Genomic DNA, 20,665 nt, shown 5'->3' on the forward strand with positions numbered 1-20,665 from the left:
TTGATATTTAACGAAACCTCCGTTGTTTAAATAATAAAATATACAGAAGAAATTATATAAATTCCAACGGAACATCACCAATCATTTACAAAATGTGTTTACTTGGTATAAATTTAAACGAAGAGGGATCACCATTAATATCTTCATGTACAGGAACAAATGGAAGAAATAAAGGGAGTTAACATTTCTTTTTAAATAATTATTAATATTCAGCAATGTAGAGCGATACAAAGAGTGAAAAAGTAACGTATTGAAGAGGGCCTGCGAACGCTAAACATAACAAAATTTTTTCAGACTCATATATAAACAATGACAACGCTACGACGACGATTTTAAGTAATAAATACATGTGTGTGCACGTGTGCTCAAATGGTGTGTGCGTGTACGTACATGTAACAAAGTATTGCTGAATAATTATTCCGCGTGTGTATTCCTATCGTCCATATAAATACAAAATAAGATTACATATGTATATAAATCTAACAGAAAGAGAAAAAAAAAGGGTAGTGTACAAAATAGAAATCTATTTCCAGAATTAATTACTGTATAAAAATCAATTTCCTTCAGAAAAATATATATATGTACACGCAGACTTTCATTCGTCCTTGCCGATCGCGGAAAACTTAACAAGCACATTTGTGACAAAACTACGATATACTTCTCTCACTGGGTAACTGATATAAATTTTCTTTTCTTTCATATCCTAATTCTCATTCGATTTACTACAAAAAAAAAAGAAAATACAGAACAGACAACGCGACGTAAATATCGATCCATGCCACCCGTTTTACGTTTCATCCTGTCAAAATCCTCCCTCCGAGAAACCGTTATCGTGTTTGGCAGTAAAATATATGTATCAAAAAAAGGTTCAACGTTGCTAACTCTTATAAAAGATATAAAATATCTTACGCACCATCGAGAAATGCTATTAAATACTAGACGATCTATATCATCATCCAATAAAGAGATATCATTTTTTTGTTCAAATTCTAAACGATTCAAACTAAACTTTTCATCCAATTTTATCCTTTTCGTTTCATCCATCGCATAAGAGTAAAACGTATCCAAATGAACTTGCTAATCCATATAACATAATATACGTACATACATACATACCAACATGCATACATTACACATCGCATACATACATACATACATACATATATATACACACATCATACATACATACATACATACATGTACATATATATGTATATGCTCTTAAATTTCTTCTTTATGCAGAGACATAAGAAAAAAAAATTGAAAAAAAGAAAGAACGTATGCTAAATATTGTTAGAAACTCTCTTTGTGCGCTAGTCAAGGCTAACTCCATTAAACGAATGAATCACAGGCACTGCTCTGTGGTATTTGTTTCCCCTCTACGCGTGAGAAGGGAACGTTTATACTTCCGTAACAAGATCCGAACGCGAAACGCTTAAAACAAAAAAGAATTCAATCATCTTCCTCCTCAATGTGAAACGTCCTGCGTATAAATCGTGAGATAACGTTTCATTATTTACTTATTTTACAAAACTCATATAAGTATGCCATTCTATTTGTTTGTTTGTGTGGGTGTGTGTGTGTGTTTTGTGTGTATGTGTGTGTATGTTGCGCACGTGACGCCACCGAGCGAATAAAACTCGGTAAATTTAAAGTTCGAGTCAGTGGTATTTCATATATTTTCTGTTCCCTGCGGTTTCACTGAGAATCATCTACTTAAGCATTGACACCAGAAAAAAAACATGAATTCTCCCGCGGAATACCACTGTCTCGATTCATTTTATTATATATCCTCAGAAGTAACAGCATTTATTACAATACATATTCGAGAACCGATTATATTCTTCCATGTTGTATTCGTACATACGGCGAGGAACCGAAATTATCATACAAACGGATCGCGGGTAAACTATACGTACACTTTTACCTTAAAAAAGTCGTCCATCTCGAGAATTCTGATCTATACGAAACTTTGTAATTTAACAATCAAGATATACAAATTTCTTTTACTGCAATTTAAAACAGGACGGAATTTTAAACGTATGTAATGTTTAATTCATTATTAAAAGAAACAGGAACACTTGAATCGCCAAGTCGGTTCAATAGATGTACTCGTAATATGCTTTATACATAGAAATAGTTTCATCAAAATCAGAATGTTCGAATTGGGAACTTTCGATGAGTAATGGTACTTAAATATGATTTCACCTTAGAGCATAATTTAAATACCATTACTAATGTCAAAATGTAATATCTGTCACTTCCACGCGTCTTTCTGTACAAATATTTTCATCGCTCGCTATACCGATCTTTCGGTTTATGTCAATTCAAGTAGGTCAATTTGAACTAGGTTAAATCTTTGTTCTAATTTTCCTATCCTAAATTTCCACGATAAAGATCGCGTTGGCGGCACGATTAAATAACGTATACGAGGAGCGTACACGGTAAAAGCGATCTACAACAAAATATATGGATTTCCTCAGCATAATGAAAGCGTATCTTATAAAATACAAAACATCTTTTATTCCTTTTTTTTTTTTTTAAGAGAGCTATGCAAGAACTAGATCTTTGCACTGACACGGTAAGGACATTATATTCGCGACTCAGTATATACCTATCTTTCATTGTAGTGTGAAAACAATTCTCAATGAACACCTGACTTAAAATCGCGCTACGTGATTAACAAATCCCTACCGAGTAACCTTATTACTTAAAATGAGATATATATCAGTTCAACAGTATTTTTGGTCCTAATTGTCGACGAACGTTATCGTTACCGACTTTTCAAATAGCATATTTCTATCCATACTGACGCAGCCGTAACGGTAGGCCTAGCGTAACTGAGTATCATAACTTCATCTCCCATAGCACGATGTGGGCGTCGTTACTGTTAGGATCCTTGAACGTGTAACCAGACTTCGAACCTTTGTCGACAACAGGCTGAGCGTTGAGCTGCCTCCAATTGATGTAACCTCTGCCGCCCATCAACGTCAGAACAGTCCGTTTTGGTTGTTCTATCTGTTGCAAAGTTTTGTTTATCTTCTTCCCGTTAGACTTTATATTGTTAGATGGTATTGTTTCTGCCACCGATTGTCCTATGCTGCTATTCGGTGTGGCTGTTTCGTACGGTCCGTTTCGACTGGCTGTGCTACTGTTGCGCGACAGTTTGCCAGTCTTCAAGGATAGGTTCTCCTCTGAGCCGGAAGACGTGTAAAGAGAACTGGCGTGCGAGTCCACTGACCAGTTGGATAGGTCCAACGATCTAGGCCTGGTGATCTTCATTTTCAGTCTACGGTCTAAGGTACTAACTTTATTTGGTATGGCTGCCAGTTCTGGATCGCTTCGCCTCAAGGACTCGTATATTGGATCGATGCCAGAGCTGTTTTCATTCTCGTAATCCTTAACGTACATCAGTTCACCGTACAAGCCGTAAACGTCACAGTTCTCGCCGGAACTCTGTGACCCAGACATCGAGCTGGACAGAAATCCTCCACCGGAACCTAGTCCCCTCGGAAGCGTTTTCGAACCTCTATACTCGTACTCCTTGCTTCGTTTCCGTCTCAACATTACTGGGCTACTCGCCAGCTGTTGCTTCAATTTCACGATGCTGTTCGACATGGAGGAATCTAAGCTTGCCCTGTCTCTGCTGCTGCGGTTCTCGGTTTCCTTATTCCGCAACTGTACGGTTTCCTCATCCGTGATGTCGTCGTTCGCACAGTTTATGGTATTCTTATGATTCTGGATAGCCAATAAGAAGGTTATAGGGCCGAAGTGCGCGTGATAAGATATGTTGACGCGACCGCTGATAATGGGCACCCCCTCCAAGCGTGGGAGAGGAATCGTCAGGCTAATACCCACGTTTGTGCCAACCCAGAGGAGTCCCTTACATGCCAACAGCGCTGTCACTGTGACCGTGGTTTGATTATTGTTCAGATTATCGCCACAAGAGTTTGAGGTGTTATTCGATCTGGTTACCCTTAGAACGTTCGACGCTATGTTGATGTCTTGTAGGTGCTTGAATGTTTCCGTATGGTACAAGCACACGGTACTCGAGTTCTTCAAGGCGACCCAGAGGCCTACACCGGAATGCGCCATCAGTTTCACGTTGCCAACATGTTCGTGCTGAGCGCTGAAGCTTTTCGTGATGTCACCGGTGACTCCGTTAAGTACCCAAACCTTTTTACCGCAAGCCGCGTAAACGGATGCGTTGATCGGCATTAAACAGGACACAGGTTCACTACCCAAGGATATCACTTGTGGATCTCTGAGATTCCATGTGCCGTCCAGTTGTCTTCTGAACAGAAGGAGCAGACCAATGCCCAGCGCGACGAAAACATTGTCGCAGTGATACTTGATCTGTATCACCGGCCCCGATACGGAATAATTGCCTAGTTCTTCTTGTTTCTCCGGCTCCGAAGCAGCGTAGATGATAATCTTCCGGGAATCCGTGCCCATCCATACGAGATCATTCGCCAGTGATAATGACTCGGACGAGACACCTTTTACGAATTCCACCGCAGCCACTCTGGTTTCTACCAAGTCGAACGATGTTATTTGTTTCAAGGATGTTGCGGAAGCTGTTGTGGACTGACCGAATATTGTCACGTGACTGGATATACCATCTCCGGTGCAGATCCATAGGTAGCTTTGATTTCTGCCACGGCGCCTCGTGGGTCGTGGATTTTGTGTGGTGTAGTAACAGCCGCAACGTACCTGAAAATAGTTGAATGTAGGATACGTTCTATCGCGTGAAGTTATACTTTATGATGAAACGACGTCTCTTTATGAGGTGATCCAATGAATAGTAACTTTTTGTAATATCTCACTTCTGTCTGATGTTGCGAGTGGTACACCTGCTGGGAACTAACAAACAATGGCATCTTCGTTGAAGGCCTTTGTTCTTGTTCAGGTACTTCCCAAGAAGGAGAATTATTTGGATCCAATGCCAATTGAGCTAGCCTAAGCTCAGTTATCCAGTCTTTCTTTACTAGGGGATTTTCAGTTTGGAAAGTGTACATTTGTCCTTGCTTTGTCACCAATTGTAAGCAACAGCTATCGGCCCAAACCATGTCCTCGTCCTTCTGTTGTATTGAAAGTTGTATGGATTGGAGAATTTGTTTGGTTTTCTCTAACGTCATCCCCTATGAACATGTAGGATAAGCAGGTTAAAAACGTATTCGTACGATTAGTTTTGTCTTGATAATTTTAAGTGACAAGAGCTAGTAGTTTTTTCTTACCTCATATTTACCCTTCAGTTGTGCAACTAGATCACTTATCCTGGACATCACTTCGTAATCGTGCATGAGGTCGTTCATTTCTACACAAAGATTATCTGCACCTGCTTGTCCACATTCTCCACTCTTGTCAGACTTCAGGCTGCCGCCTTTGTTCAGACCAGCGGTCAACAGACGACTTAATGTTGGCGAAGTACTTGTATCCTGAATCTAAGTTTTCAATTGTTTCATATTAATATTACGTTATTCTTAGGTTTTATGTAACACGTCTTATTAACACGTTCGCTGCCAGCATTTATTTCGGCGAGGACCTACCCAATTGTAATATTTTATTCAATCCAATAAATCTTTTAAACAAAATATCGAAGAAATGAAACTGAAACGAGTTACTGAGTTCCTAAATATAATGCCTATAACTTTAAATAACAATATCTATAAGATTAATTTCATTTGCTTTGTGTAAAATATAAGATTGCGTCCGTCAGAAATATGTGACACTGGTAGCGAACGTGTTAAACAAATTATTTAATATACCTCAATATCTGACACAGGATACGTCCATTTTAAAGTGAGTCTTTCGCTTCCGCTAAAGTCCTCTGCAGATCGCGGTGTTACCGAAACGCACACCACGAGGTCATTCAATAACAACAACCTTCGTCTTTTAGATTTCGTGATCATACCATTTTGATTGAATTCCTGTAAACATTTATGACAACGATCGTATATAGGAATCTCTCGATTCTGTTTCGATTTTCTATAACTTCGTACGTACCAATTGTGTGACGTCATCTTCCCTTATAAGGTACCTGGACGATGATGATAGAGGACGATGAGACAATTTCCCGGAGACGTGTCGCAACATTTCTTTGAACGCTTGGAACTGTTCCGCTTCACGTTTCCTTTCATTCAACATCTCTGCTAAGCTTTCCAGTTGAGTTAACGCTAACTGCAACGACATTCTGTCGTGGTGTCCTTGCGGTGTGTGTTTCAATAAATCCTAGTGAAATTTAACATTACTCCAACGGTCTAATTAATAAATGGACTTCATCGCTGATTCGACGTTGCGCTTACCTGTAGGAATAATATAAATTGCGGAAACCTCTGCACAGGTTTCACCATTAATCCAAAGAAGGACAATCTGTCATGTGCACTTATTTGTTTGACCTGTAGCATCAAAATAATTTGTATTAAATGTAACTGGTAATAACTAAGACACACTCAACTAAATCCATCACTGAAATTCTTCGAGCTTATCTCTACTTTTAGATAATCTTCATACATCTACCTTAAAGAAGTCAGCGAGCGCAGTCTTCCGTTTCGACTCCTGTTTAGCCAAGTCCATGGCAACCGAGAAATTGTTTATGAAGCCACTGTAAATGTCTAATACGATTGCTTTACTGAAACTGGCGACGAACACGTCGCCCAGCTTCTCATCTTTGTCCCATGAGCGGACGCATTCCGCGAGCGCGATTCTGAATAACGTGTGACACTGCAAAATCTCCGGCAATCTATGAAACAACGTCGCTATTTTTGCCTGGCTTAATATAGGCGGCGAGGATTCCTCCAATGGTTTTTTGTAATCCTAAAACGGGAAAGCAGCGTATTTTTAGCAAAAGAAACTCTGATTCTTTGGAAGGCCGTATCATAATGCTTGCAGACTCTAAGCGCTATCTAGATGCCCGGCAAGCTTATATAATAAAACGACCCTAATAACCAAAGAACAGTTAAATAACCACCAGAGTTTCATGGATCTAGTTCGACACATACATTCACTAGCCTCTGCAACGTCGACACGTAACCGTTCTCCGAGTGCACTATGGCGGCCACTATATGCCGACGCTTCAGTTGCTGCGGAGTTAAATTCGGAGGTGTCGGCGGAAGGGCTGGTGGCGTTTGACGACGTTGTTGCATGCACTGGAATTGCACCATAGCGCTGTTCTCCTCTTCGACCTGAGGGAAATACGAATAATATTATTAATATATATTTCATACAACAAAGAAAACGATAAGAAACAATTTATGTACATTCCAGTGCAACTTACGCGAATAAACAGAATTCGAAATTTGGATATAATAAGAAGCTTGAGAAGCTACAGTAGCTCCCAATAGATTTTACAAAGCACAAACCCTCTACAATTTTGACCAGTGCCGAAAAGGTGAACGTCTTTATTACGTTTGTCAATTTTATCACGTTTACACCTTTTGAAGTTCTAATTTAAAATTATTTTCTCAGCTTAATAATTTGTCCTCAATTGAATTTTAGACGTTTCCTGTAGTTAATTTTATAATTGTCGTTGGAAAAGTCGAGAAGTCAATTCAGAATACGACTAAACTAAAAAAATAATTTTAAGATAAAATTTCAGGTGTCATTTGACATCTTTAGTGGAAATAGTGTTAAAAGAGAAACAACGATGAGTTTATCGACACTGGCTTTTATATAAGAAGAAAATGGTGGATAGTTTTGACATGTTGCCTCTTATAACGTTGAAGGCAAATTAATAAGAACGATTCTTTTGTCGTATGGGAATATATTCAACGAGGGAGAACGCTCCAGACAATAGCTAACGCAATTACTTCGCAGAGCTGCGGCATCTGAGGAGTCTTGATTGGGCTCGTGAGAGACACCGTGTCCGACGAATCGACATCGTACTGCTGCGTGGATCCTCGTCGGATGCTGAACCATCTTGACAGTCTTCCGTGGTTCCCAGGCGAGTCCAATGGGTCAGTGTTGTTCACTCGCATATTCTGCGACCTCCACTTGTCGCAGAGTGTCCTTGCTTTGTGCAACGTGCTCCTTAACTGGCAGTTACTTCTGCAACGGGTCGTTACATTAATCACAGATACACATAGGGGTAGAATGAAGAGGTAAACAGCTACAATTAAAAGCTTCCTCTCAAGGCATCAACAAATTTATACAATTTGAACAGATCATTCTAGAATAGTTGAATATTGAAAGAGACCAACATGTTTCTCTTTAACACTAAAACTACCGGACGGATCAAAATGACCCATTCCTGATTTTTTCTTTTTGCAATTATTAAAAAGATAACAGCTGTTTCTCTAAGAAATTAATAAAGGAACTGATGCAACAATGCGCAAACTAAATTGGTAATCAGTTAAAGTCTTAATTGATGCACTCTTGGAGTTTGTGTAAGAGAATCTGAAAAAGTCAGTTTAAGTGATCGGTAGTTTTACTGTTAAACAATGCAAGAACATTTTTAGTGTATACAGGAACCTAACTTAAAAATTCCATACATTTTATAAGCTTACCTATTTGTAAGCTGAGAAATTACTAAAGAAATTAATTTAACACGCGAACTGAAGTATACGTCAATCGAAATCCTAATAGATGTATTCTTAGAATTTCTATAGAGAAATTCAGGAGAGTCAATATGACTCGGTAGTTTTAGTGTTAACCCTTTGAACTCTGTAGGCTCCAATATTGCACCAGTTATAATATTAAATATTTCAATGAATCTTAAAGAAACTATCCTAAAATTATTCCACACATCCAAATTTCGTACTCAGAAGGAAAATAAAAGATCAAAGAAATGTTATAGCATTTCTCGTTTTCGCTGGGAACATTATAAAAATTAGTTGCAGTTGCTGATAGATTACTGAATAACCTGGAGTGCTAAGGGTTAAGTGACCGGAGCTTCAAAATTACAAGAAAATAATTATAACTTACAAGATAGCCAAATAAATATGTTCAGTAGCGTAAATAACAAAATAATAGCGTAACGTAAGAATTGTGATACCAAATAATTAATAATTCTTCATTTTTATTTTTCATAGGAAAAAGATAAGTGATATATATATATATTTATTTGGCTCTCTTGTAGGTTATAATTATTTTCTTATAATTTTGAAGCTCTCTCTCTTTATATATATAATAATATATATTATTAATATATATAATATATATTATTATATATATAAAGAGATTCTTGTTTTTCCTAACAGTCAACGCGTTAATAAAGATTGACGCTATTCAGGTTGCCAAGGCTCCATGGTGAATTATAATTTTCTGTTCAAGCTGAAAGGAAAATGTTAATTCCCTGGTTTGCAAAGCGAAGCCGTGACGCTTACTTAATACTGATATTGCTTTTCTCGCTCTCGTCGTCCGAGGAGAGGTCATGATCAGACGCCGAGCACCACGAGTCCTCGCTTCTGGCCGACTGTGTCGAAGTGTTGGACCTAGTCGCCTTCAAGGTAGGGTGGTGCTGTCTGTGCGTTTGCCCGACAGTTTCCATTTTCGTCGGTCCTACGTCATCCCATGATCTACACCTTGAACGTGGTTCATCTGAAATCAACATACACCGTCGTTTTAACATTAGAACTGCCAAACGGATCGTTCTGACCCATTTCGTGTCGCTTCTTTTGTAATTATGGAACAGACGGGCGATTTTTTGAGAAATTATTCGATAAATTGATTTAGATAAATACAAACTAGAATATAAGGGGACTGAACACTCGATAAATGTGTTTTTACACATTTTACAAGGAAATAATGAGATGCACTCTCAACAGCTGGGCCTACCGAGGAAATAAAACATAATAAACGGCATAATTCATAGTGAAACTATCCTGAAATGTTTCGAGTTCTCTTTTCTTTGCAGAATTCATTGTTACACGTCAACAAGTGACTGTTATATTCTTAACTATTGCGATTGGTAGCTAATTTTCTTTCAGGCTCGAACTCAACCCTTTGCGGACGAATGTCGACAGTTTGTCGAGATGAAACTCAAAGACTAAGTCGCAAGCAGATGATTCAATTACTCAAACAGCAAGAGATCGGCACGTAGTTTCCCTTTTTCCATCGTTTAAGCGATTGATATATAATTTAATTTAATTAATAAATATATAATTTAGCCATGGTAATCACCGGTGATCGAGCTTCGAAATTGCTTGAAAACAACTACAATAAGAAAATTGATATTGAATCGAAACGTTTAGTAACACAAGAAGCTAAATAGTGTTACACGTGTATAATACCAAAACATTAATAATTATTTCTAACACTATTTTCCTCTATTATAAGGAAGTTAACATTACTATAACAAAACGCTCGAAATTCTCGTGGCAGTCAACGCGTTAAATTGATTTCGCGTGCATAATTTTCATAACAATCAAATTATTTGCATTCATCTTGTTTCGGTAGGATATTTCCATTGTTCTGGGACAGTAGAAAATTAAAAATACAAAATACAGAATAATTGATAAATGGATAAAGCGAAATGGAGCGCTGAAGACGAGAGTCGCATGCAAAGATGTGATTCAGCGAGCAGGCGTCTACGTTGAACCCAAGATAGTCACTCGATGTGATCTAGAACGAAAATCTTCAGGACTAAGGACGACACAGGGCGAAAGCGATGATTTTCGGTCGAAACCGAGCAACCAACGTGCTCGCGGACCCAGCGTCAACTAGTACAGGTTTCACAAGAGCGACGTTTGCTAAACTCCTCGACACAACTCATTACCATACGCCTTAATGTAACTATATTTTCGTTAAACGTGTGACGGCAGCCTCTATTTATATAACTCGCGTGTCAATCGGTTCGAGATACGATCATCATTTCCATCTTTTCTTCCGGAACTCGACGACAAAAAGAGGTCGCTAAGTCCGACACGAGGAAAAGACTTGCTAAAACTGTCCTCTACTCATCGGAGGAGTGTCTTCTCGTCTTTCCAGACGAAAGATGGTTTACAACTAAGACGCAACAGTGAAAATTACGCGTCTTCGAGACCGTTTCGCAATGCTCGCGTCTCTCGAGCCGTGCGAACGTCATCGTCTGATCGATTTCGCAAGGAAATGTGCCTCCTCCTGCTTGCTGCTTCCTTGCCGTAGGTAAAACGATCTCTGAGCTCGAAGTTCACCGCTTCAGAACGGCGAGCCATCGATTTTCTGTTTGTAAACAATAAAAATGAATTTCAACCCTTCGCACTCGAGAGGTGATTCTCATTCACCGCTTGATTTCATACGGTGAAACTATAAAATTTCATGTTTAACGCGGACAGTACAAATTTTATTGAGCCGCAAAGATTGGAAAAATGCAGATGCCGTACTCCGAGGGTTAAAGTGTATAATAATTTCAAGGAATTAAGGCTATATAGAATCAAATTCGTGAAAATGTGGCTTATAAATCTCGATGCAATAGCATTCATTTCCATTGTGATGCAAAATGAAGTTGTTTAAGTTGTTTTGTAATCTATCTATTCATTTTTGTTTTGTAATCTATTTATTTTCCTTCTCAGTGCAAAATTTGGATGCGTGGAAGATCTAATAATTTTAGGGTAGTTTCTTTAAGATTCTTTGAAACATTTAACCCTTTGCACTCGAAAAGTGACTCTCGGTCACCACTCGATTCGATGCAGTAAAACTATAAAATTTGATATTTAACATTGAACTATGTATAATGCGTCGGTGTGTGAAATATCGGGATAAAAAAGCTTCGTTTCTCAATTTACTTGTGATTTCTCTTTGAGTTCTTTTAAAAAAAACATCGTCTTTGATGCTATATAAAGATGCTAAATACTTCCGAGTGCAAAGGGTTAATATTATAATTGGTGCAATATTGGAGCCTACAGAGTTCAAAGGGTTAATATAATACCTCGTACGATGCATCAATTTGAGAAATATTGAAATAAAACAGCTTTATTCCTGTACGCGTGATTTCTCTTCGAGTTTCACAGAATATCGTCTTCATCTCGTCCGAATATGTTAAAGTGTTTCTAGTGAGAAACTTCCGAGTGCAAAGGGTGAACTTTCAAAATTATTCGATTATTTAATCCATTATTTATTTTTCCTGTTACTATTATTTCTCTTTCTCGTGACAATGATTCCTATTACGCGGATTTCACGATCGTCCGCGAGGTGACCAACGAAAATGCATCGAACACTTTTACAGGCTCTCCTGTTCGTATCGGCTCGTGTCCGGGACATTATTACATTGCTAACAAACACGTTTAGAAACAATACGGTCGGAGATAAGGATGATGTTCGGGTGAGTCACATCGCGCGAGGCGAACACTTAGCATTGGCAAACCGTTCCGTTCTACGTGGCCGAATGCCTCGGAATCGAAATTTAGAGACTTACACTAGAAAACGGGGCCTACTCAACGTGGATTATTTTAAGATGAAGACGTCGCAATTTATTGCTTCCTATGTTCTTACATTCCCCAGCGCAGACGACGAGCATCGACAGGCTCTGTGCTGTAGATGTTCGTTCGTCCAGGAAAACGTCGATTTAGTCGGCCAAGTTTATTTAACACGTCGAATGCCATGGGGTCACCGGTGACCCCCGACCAAATCGAATTACTATAGTTCATTCAATTAAACGATGAATATGACAATATTCCTATATTATAAATAATGTTATCTAATACGACGACATCCAGCTAGATGAACGTGGAACAGTAATGCAATTCGATCAAATGATTTAATATTATATTTTTCCCATTACGTGCATTTCCCTTTATCATGTCGCCATTTGATTGAACGTAGGTTAGTTAAATTATGAAACAAAAATTCAATATGAAATATCGAATAAGGTATCAACACGTGAAACACAGAAATAAAACAATTCCTCCCCATAACTGATGCAAGATATTCCTTTAAGTTGCAAATAATATTAACATTTCGCCAGAAAATGAACGTTCGTAATGAGAAATATTGTCGAGTGCAAAGGGTTAAGAGTCAAACTCTTTTTTTCCGTTAAATTCAAGATCGCTCCGCGAAGATGCGCAATGTTTCGTAAAGGACCGAAGGAATTTCATCGAAAGCAGAGAAATAAATAAAAGTTCTTCCGACCGAAAGATGACGTAACGTTCCTTTCACGTTGTCGTTTTATTACTAAACGGTCCATAAAATTTTCGTAACTTCCATACGTCCGAGAGTGAATGAATTTTGAAACGGGCCATCAAAACGTATCGTTTCGCTTTTTCTTAATCCGTGATACGCTGAAAACGTTTAAGTGGCCGGGAACCGTCCGCTGGCAGCGCGCGCGTTTACGCCAGTTACGTGGTGGAACCGGTGCGCAGGGGAAAATGTTCACGCGTCTCGTTTATAAATGTGGGAAAGAGCATACGAACTGGCGTTAACCAGATAGTCACCCTGGACGTTATAACGGCGAAGTAACTTGAGCGCGACACTCACGCCGGAAGGTCCAATAAAACCGGTAACGCGTGGAACCCACCGTTTCCGCACGGGGGACCATCAGCATCGCCGAAGCGTCGTTAATTACTAGAGGAAGATTCTAAGTTCAAGTTCAGAGGACGCTGATATTTCGTAATGACCACGCGATTCGTTAGAAACATTCCGTTTTTCGACCACTGGAACACCTCCGTCTTGGTCGCGCGAAAATCGATATCGAAATCCGCTGTACATTCATCGTAGTGTCTTTGCATCGATATGTACGGTAATGCTTCGTTACCAGTTCGTCGGATAGCTCGTCGACGGAACTTCGCTTCTCTCGTGATACGCAATGTGTACGGTAATGCCTCGCTAGTAGATCGTGTTGGGAAAATGTTAACGACGTATTGTATGTTAATCTCTTATGGTTTATTTCTCGACTATGATCGATACGTGCTTTATTAATAATATATCGCGAAGACAAAAATTCTAGAAATATTCCGTGTCTGCTCTGAAGTATAATGATTAATGAGAGAAGAGGAGTATTTCGTTTAAATTCAAGAGAATCGAGTAATGTTTATGCTTGTTAAATTCTGTTCAAAATCGTCGCCACGAGTACGACACGTTATTGCAAGGCGAAGGGTTAAGAATCAAGTATCGAAGCAGTTCTGTACTTTTATGTAGGAAAACTCTAGGAATTCCCTTTATACGAAAGTTCCGAGTACATCGTCGCAACACGATCGTAATGGGATCGAATCGAATGTTTCGATCGATCCAGCTTCACCCACGAAAAAAGTTCTTCGGGTTATCTGTAAATATCGGCGCAGATAACGCGAGAGAGAAATCTGGAAGATAGCGGATCGTACGCGTCCGTGGTGGTAAAGGAAAGCGCCTATAATCCTCTACACATACATGTTATGCAAATACAACGGGCCAATGAGGATGTTACGACTTGAACGTTTAACTGTCCACATGCATTGTCAGTCGGAAATTAAAGTTTATAGTTCTGCAGTAATTTATGAGAAAGAATCCGTTCTATTATTATTGCCCGTTCGAACGGGGCTGATGCAAATAGGAAACAGCGTGGAGCAGAGTACAAAGTGTACCAGCCTGCATCGAATATAAACAATATAACAAATTCTCGCATTGCGCAATGCAATTAAATGCACATCGCAACTGTACGCTGCGTGAACTTGTAGCTGTACACGAACGAGACGAGTGAGATATTAAATCATCTTCCCTAATTTTTTCGCGACTGTTTATCAATTTCTCTTAGCGTCATATCGGTTAACCACGCTTTTCGAATTTTTTAGATTTTATCGTTAATACATTGTGCGCCGGCAATAGTGCGGGATTTTTAGTCTACCGTTTCGTTGCTGGTCCTATATTAATGTAACATTTTCGATGTGTAAAACACAAATCCATAATAAAATTACAAAATCGAGTTCCTTATTCTTTTTCGTAAGTGACAAATTTTGGTTTGATTGATGTTCGAAAATATATTAATATAATCGTCGACGCTCGCGTTTCTAGTCGCTGCAATTTAGCCGGCGTACAATGTGTTAAGATGCATTCACTCGTAATTTTTCAAATTTTCAAATAGATTCTCTTATTATTGGGTTTGGTATCGCGAGATGAAAATTCCTTCGACTACGCGGAAGTTGCAATGATAATAAAAATTACTTCAAGGATACATATTAGTTTATTCGTTTGAGTGCCAAGCGCGATAATTATTTATTTTTATTTTTGTTATTGCCTGCTTAGAAATGGGGAAATAAAACGATCGCACTATTTAGAACTTTTTTATCTGAAAAGAGACAAGCGTCGGTCAGTTTCTGAGCTGAAACGAAAAGATTTTGGAACGACCCGTGGCACTCAAACGGGCGTTTTGAATATTTATTAGATTAAAGCTACAACTGTAATGATTAAGTAGAATACGTTGCGTAATAATTAGTCGATTTCCCGTTTAAAGGGGGACGTTTAAAATCAATGAATAACCATTATTATATGTATATATAATATATATATATTAATTATTTATTTAATAATTAATTGATATTAATTGTTATTAATATTAATCAAATACGTTATATTCTAATAAATAATAATTATCAATTAAATATATATATGTATATTGGATCGCAATCCTATATTTTCCATAATAAAAATGAAATGAATCCTATAGATATCGTTATTAGAAATTATAAACTACGGCGTTATATTTAGGAACTCAATGACTCTTTTCAGTTTCATTTTTCTAACATTTTGCTTAACCCTTTGAATTCTATAGGCTCCAATATTAACTATTTTAATGAATTTTAAGAAAACTACCTTAAGATTACTAGATCTTCTAAATATACAAAGTTTGTACTGAGAAGGGAATTAAAGGTCTAAGAAATGTTATAACATTGTCAATTGTCAGTAGGACTACTATGAAAATTGGTAGGAGTTGCTGACACATCACAAAATTATGTGGAGTGCTAAGGGTTAATCCATTGAACCAGTTATAATATTAAATTTTTCAATGAATCTTAAAGAAACTACCCCAAAATTATTAGTTTCTACACATCCGAATTCTGTACTAAGAAGGAAAACAAAAGATCGAAGAAATGTTACAGCATTTCTCATTTCCGCTAGGAATACTATAAAAATTAGTTGCAGTTGCTGATAGATTAAACAACCTGGAGTGCTAATGGTCAACGCGTTCGCGGACGTTAATGCTGCATATCATTTTGCATCACAATGGAAACGAATGCTATTGCATTGAGATTTATAAGCCACATTATTCTCCCGAATTTAATTCTATATAGCCTTAATTTTTTGAAATTATTATGCACTTCAACCCTCGGAATACGGCATCTGCATTTCTCCTATTTCTGCGGCTCATTAAAATTTGTACTGTCCGCGTTAAATACGAAAGATCATAAACGAAGAATCGGGAGCATTTGAACAAGTAGAAGGTCAGAATGCAACGGACGAAACAAGAAATGATTTACGCGAAATATTCAAATCAGGCCGCGCGCGTGCATTCGAATGGCGGATTGACCTAATGTGCCGTCCACCGCGTGCCACGCGAAAAAAAAAAATGCACGAGTGAAACGAGGAAACGCTTCGCCAATGGCCCAGAATACGAAACGGTCAATTTCGCGTGGATTTTTAACCAGCGATAATTTAACGACTACGCTCCGCAATTTGCAGCAACGGCGAAACATTATTTACGATGCGAATAATTCGCGGGCAACGGTTTTTCATTACGTAACACCGTCAAACCACATCGCACACCCCTTTGGTACACATTTACAAATTGCTGCGTTCCAGGGGTATTACGTTTCCAATATGGACGCCTAAAACGATCATTTATTTATGAATCCTTATTCTGTCCGAGCCCGTCGAAGAGAACGCGAAAGGGCGATCCCGAAAGAAGATAGACACCGCAACGTAATATCGGCTGAACTTCCGGCGGGAAGTGATCGTAGCACGTAATCAAAGAAGTTTTTGTGAGCAGCAACTACTGTAACAATAAACCGTTCGTTCCAGTACTGTCTGAACATGCTTCTCCCGTTGCGGTTTCGTTGAATTTTCTTCAAACATTTGAATTAACCGCTTGCACTCGATGTAAACGACGTTATTCGAAATCAACCAATGAGGGAACATACGTAAATCAAGAAACAAAGCCATTTTATTCTAATGCTTCACATATCGATGCATTATACAAAGCTCAACCCTTCGCACTCGAAAGTCTTTCACTTGAAGTGTTCAATCTTTTCTAGTTAGATGTAGACAAGATTCTTTAAAATTAATTCATCAAGAAATCACACATATTTCTGAACAAAGCTATTTCCTTTCAATATTTCACGTCTTGATACAAAGGTTAATGGTAAATAGCAAAGTTTATCATTTTGCTGTATCGAATCATCTGCTGACTAGGAGTCGCCTCTCGAGTGCAGAAGGTTAATATTACATATGACCTTATAATTTTACTATATCAAATCAAGCGACGACTAGCAAAGGGTTAAAAAGATAAAATAAAAGATTTTACATATTTTAACAAAAACGTACAGAATATTCTGTTCAACATTTATAAAAAGATCATCGATACGTGTAGAGGTAAAATAGAATTTCATAGAAGCAGCTTTAATCCCTGATCGTATCAAGCGCAAGGGTGAGTTCATGCTTAAATTTATTTTCCACGTGCATATACAGTTTCTGCAAAGAAAATTCTTAGTAGATCAGCGTTTCTAAGAGGCGATCTATTTTTTAAATGAAAATGATTTAAACCGTTTGCTTTACGATCCCCAATCGTGTTTCCTTCGAGCGAAACGAGTCGAGCGAATCATTTAAATTCGAAGTAATAGCAATTTCGAGGAACGGTGGGAAATATGAATGAGCGTTGTGTAGAACAGCGTCACGAAGGTTCTGCAAATTGCGCACGGCCGACCGTGTTATGCGTGCGAGCGACGTTTATTTATTGCTACTTAGAAAGAGTCACGACCAACGCGGCAACCGCGAGTACAGATATTCACTGAACGTTTCGCCGGTTACGTTTGCTATTCGACGCGCGTTCCGTGCGTAATCAATCGAAACAAACGCGTTTGCCAGATAAACACTGCCGATAGAACCAACAATAACTATATATAGTTACCGTCGGCTCCTCAAGACTGCTTGGCGGAGATTATTCGTCGCATTATAAATTCGCAACTGATCCGTACCGAACGTAATGTGTAATATATAATGCGAATATAACCTTATTTTCGAGGAATACGTTAAATGAAATATTAATGATGGAACTTCCGGTACTCGTGTATCGTCTGCGGGACGAATGCTTGATTCGTCGATACAGCGAGGGTAAGTTATGTTGCAGGATATAAAATGGAGTTGGCAACATTGTGCTGTGGGAAAAGGAAGTGTGTAGAAGTAACATCTATTCCAATAAAGATATTGACCCTTTGTCCTCGAGAGATGACTGTCACTATTTCATTTGATGTAGCGAAGTTATAAAGTTGGATGTTTAACATTAAGTTCTGCATAATGCATCAACGCGTTAATACTTTGAATGCCATTGGCGTCACCGGTGACCCCCAGGCAAATCGAAGTACTATAATTCACTCGATTAAACGATGATTATTGCCAAAAATTTCTGTATTATATATGATGCCACCCATTGCGGTGACATTCAGTTTGATGAATGTGCAATGATAATAATCCAATTCAGTCAAATGATTTAATATTATATTATTTCCATTTTAAATATGTGTTAAATGTCGAATAAAATATCTTCGCTTCTCAGTTTATGCGTTATTACCCGATAAATTAATTATGTCGTCACTCACTACTTGATTTCATACAGTAAAACTATAAAATTTGATGCTTAATATTACCACACTGCCTACTGGTAACGAGAAATCTCGTTTTTAGTAAAGACACTCAACTATGCAACTTCGCTAATTACCACAGTATTGAAAAAAGTATAAAATTTCATTCGAATTGATTATCTACTTAAAATACATTACATAACGATATGATATCCGAGTTTTTCCATGTATAGCGATATAAGTTGACCTCGGTGAAAATTGCCATCCGCACGATTTTCTGAAAATCAGCCGGTACGCAATGCGTTAAACTTCGTATAACGCATCGATTTGAGAAATATTCACAGAAAATAGTTTCACAAAACATCCGCTCTATCTCATCAGAAAATGCTGAAATATTTCTAGAGGAAAACTTCCGAGTGCAAAGGGTGAAAAACAAAAAAAAGGAAGCCATTTGAAAGACATTTGTAAGTTCCAATAATCAGTTAAAACCAGTCACTTAATAAATTAAATAAATCAATAACAGGCCGCACAGACAAGAGTATGGGAGTATGAATTAACCGGTCTGGACCGGTTAATAGATTAACCTGACCGTTTCTACTAACGAAACAATTTTCCGCTGACAATGAAACCGGTACGCGTTGGATCGTCTTTCAAAAGTAAGGTTGTGTCTGTGTATCACCCAATAAAAATCGTATCAGGGTTGCGCAGTTTACCAGCCGCACGGTAACCCAGTGCGCGTCGCTTCTTTTTTACCGGTGTTTCCAGGAACCTTGGATCTGTATCTTAATGGAATTAGCCGGCGGACGTTCAGTGCGTTCCATGTTATATGCATTACATAATTCCCCGCGCATTAATCCGTTCGCGTAACGTGTGCATTGGTTCGTCAAACATTTGAAAGTTTCGAACCGGCATGAATATTGCAACAGGTTGTGCATGATATCCTGACCGATGTCGCTCCGCAGCTCCGATCCGAGAGGAAAAAAAGAGACTCGCGCGCGCAGTGTCACGTTCAAGGTTATCTAAAATGATTATTTCTCATTTTCCCGACGGTTCCCCGGGAGGACTCCGGCGTCGCCGCGATAGAACGAATTTTTTCACGTCCTCGATAAGCTTCCTCGTCCTCGAGCTAATCTGCTTATGGCAAAATTAACCAAGCTTGTCGAACTTCTTTATGCGATCTCTTCCGAGATGAAGTTTGCCGCAAGGTTGCCGCAGAGATTTATGTACGAATTACGAACTGACAATGGCGCGACTTTGAAAAAATATACACACACACACATATACATGTATATAAATATATATATATATATGTAACCACGCTTACAAGAGCGAGATGAATGTACCTACAACGCACCGTTGCGTCATTTTTCCATAAATGGCCAAGACGAGGTTAGGTACGGCAGCGTCACGTTACAGGTTACCTCTAATGGGAGCTTGGAACTTTTGTATTCCTGATTTTTCCACGTGAAATTGTATAGTAAGGTCGGAAATGACCGTGAAATGAATATTAAATTGTTCGCGAATGTTTCTTGAATATTTTATGTTAATCGGAATTTCGTTCGGGCAGGCCGGGCGCGCAATTAAATTGCAACAACTGGAGAAACAAAAGTGTTATTTATAAGAGATAGCTTTATTCTCTTATTTTCCTTTTCGACTGCATCCTTCCCCTTAATATTTTGAATGGTTCTTGGTCAACTGGATCTCAGTCACCTCGAGGGAGCCGACGAAAATAAAAGTGTCCTATCAATGCAGACGGAGATACCAACCCCAGGAGCGACGAAACGACGATTTATCGGAGCTTCTGTGCACACAGCTGCATTGTCGTCTCGTTCCTTTTTCCCTCCTCGCTCAAGGCAATACTTAAGTCTATTTCTCATGGCGAACGATAACGTAACGCTTTCGCGAAGCACGCTTATTTCATTCATAACCTCTTCGACAAGGTCCAATAGTACGCAGAATATTCTAATTATTTTAACCGTTCGCACTCG

At 38.5% G+C, this 20,665-nt stretch overlaps 1 protein-coding gene across 10 annotated transcripts in view; it reads right to left on the minus strand.

Annotated features, from left to right (window-relative positions):
- Positions 1-184: 184 nt before the first annotated feature.
- The window catches only part of LOC116430398 (rho guanine nucleotide exchange factor 10), a 69,468-nt gene continuing 48,987 nt past the window's right edge, over positions 185-20,665 (minus strand). For all 10 annotated transcript variants that reach the window (XM_031984473.2, XM_031984470.2, XM_031984469.2 and 7 more), the window contains 10 exons: positions 9,324-9,537; positions 7,809-8,046; positions 7,002-7,184; positions 6,520-6,816; positions 6,306-6,398; positions 6,007-6,231; positions 5,769-5,930; positions 5,238-5,444; positions 4,827-5,141; positions 185-4,713 (listed from right to left, as the gene is read on the minus strand). In XM_031984473.2, the coding sequence (XP_031840333.1) occupies positions 2,848-4,713; positions 4,827-5,141; positions 5,238-5,444; positions 5,769-5,930; positions 6,007-6,231; positions 6,306-6,398; positions 6,520-6,816; positions 7,002-7,184; positions 7,809-8,046; positions 9,324-9,537 (3,800 nt within the window). In that variant the 3' untranslated portion in view covers positions 185-2,847. The remainder of the gene's footprint in view (positions 4,714-4,826; positions 5,142-5,237; positions 5,445-5,768; positions 5,931-6,006; positions 6,232-6,305; positions 6,399-6,519; positions 6,817-7,001; positions 7,185-7,808; positions 8,047-9,323; positions 9,538-20,665) is intronic.

The sequence above is a fragment of the Nomia melanderi genome, chromosome 7 (assembly GCF_051020985.1).
Source record: "Nomia melanderi isolate GNS246 chromosome 7, iyNomMela1, whole genome shotgun sequence".
NCBI classification, from domain to species: Eukaryota; Metazoa; Arthropoda; class Insecta; order Hymenoptera; family Halictidae; genus Nomia; species Nomia melanderi.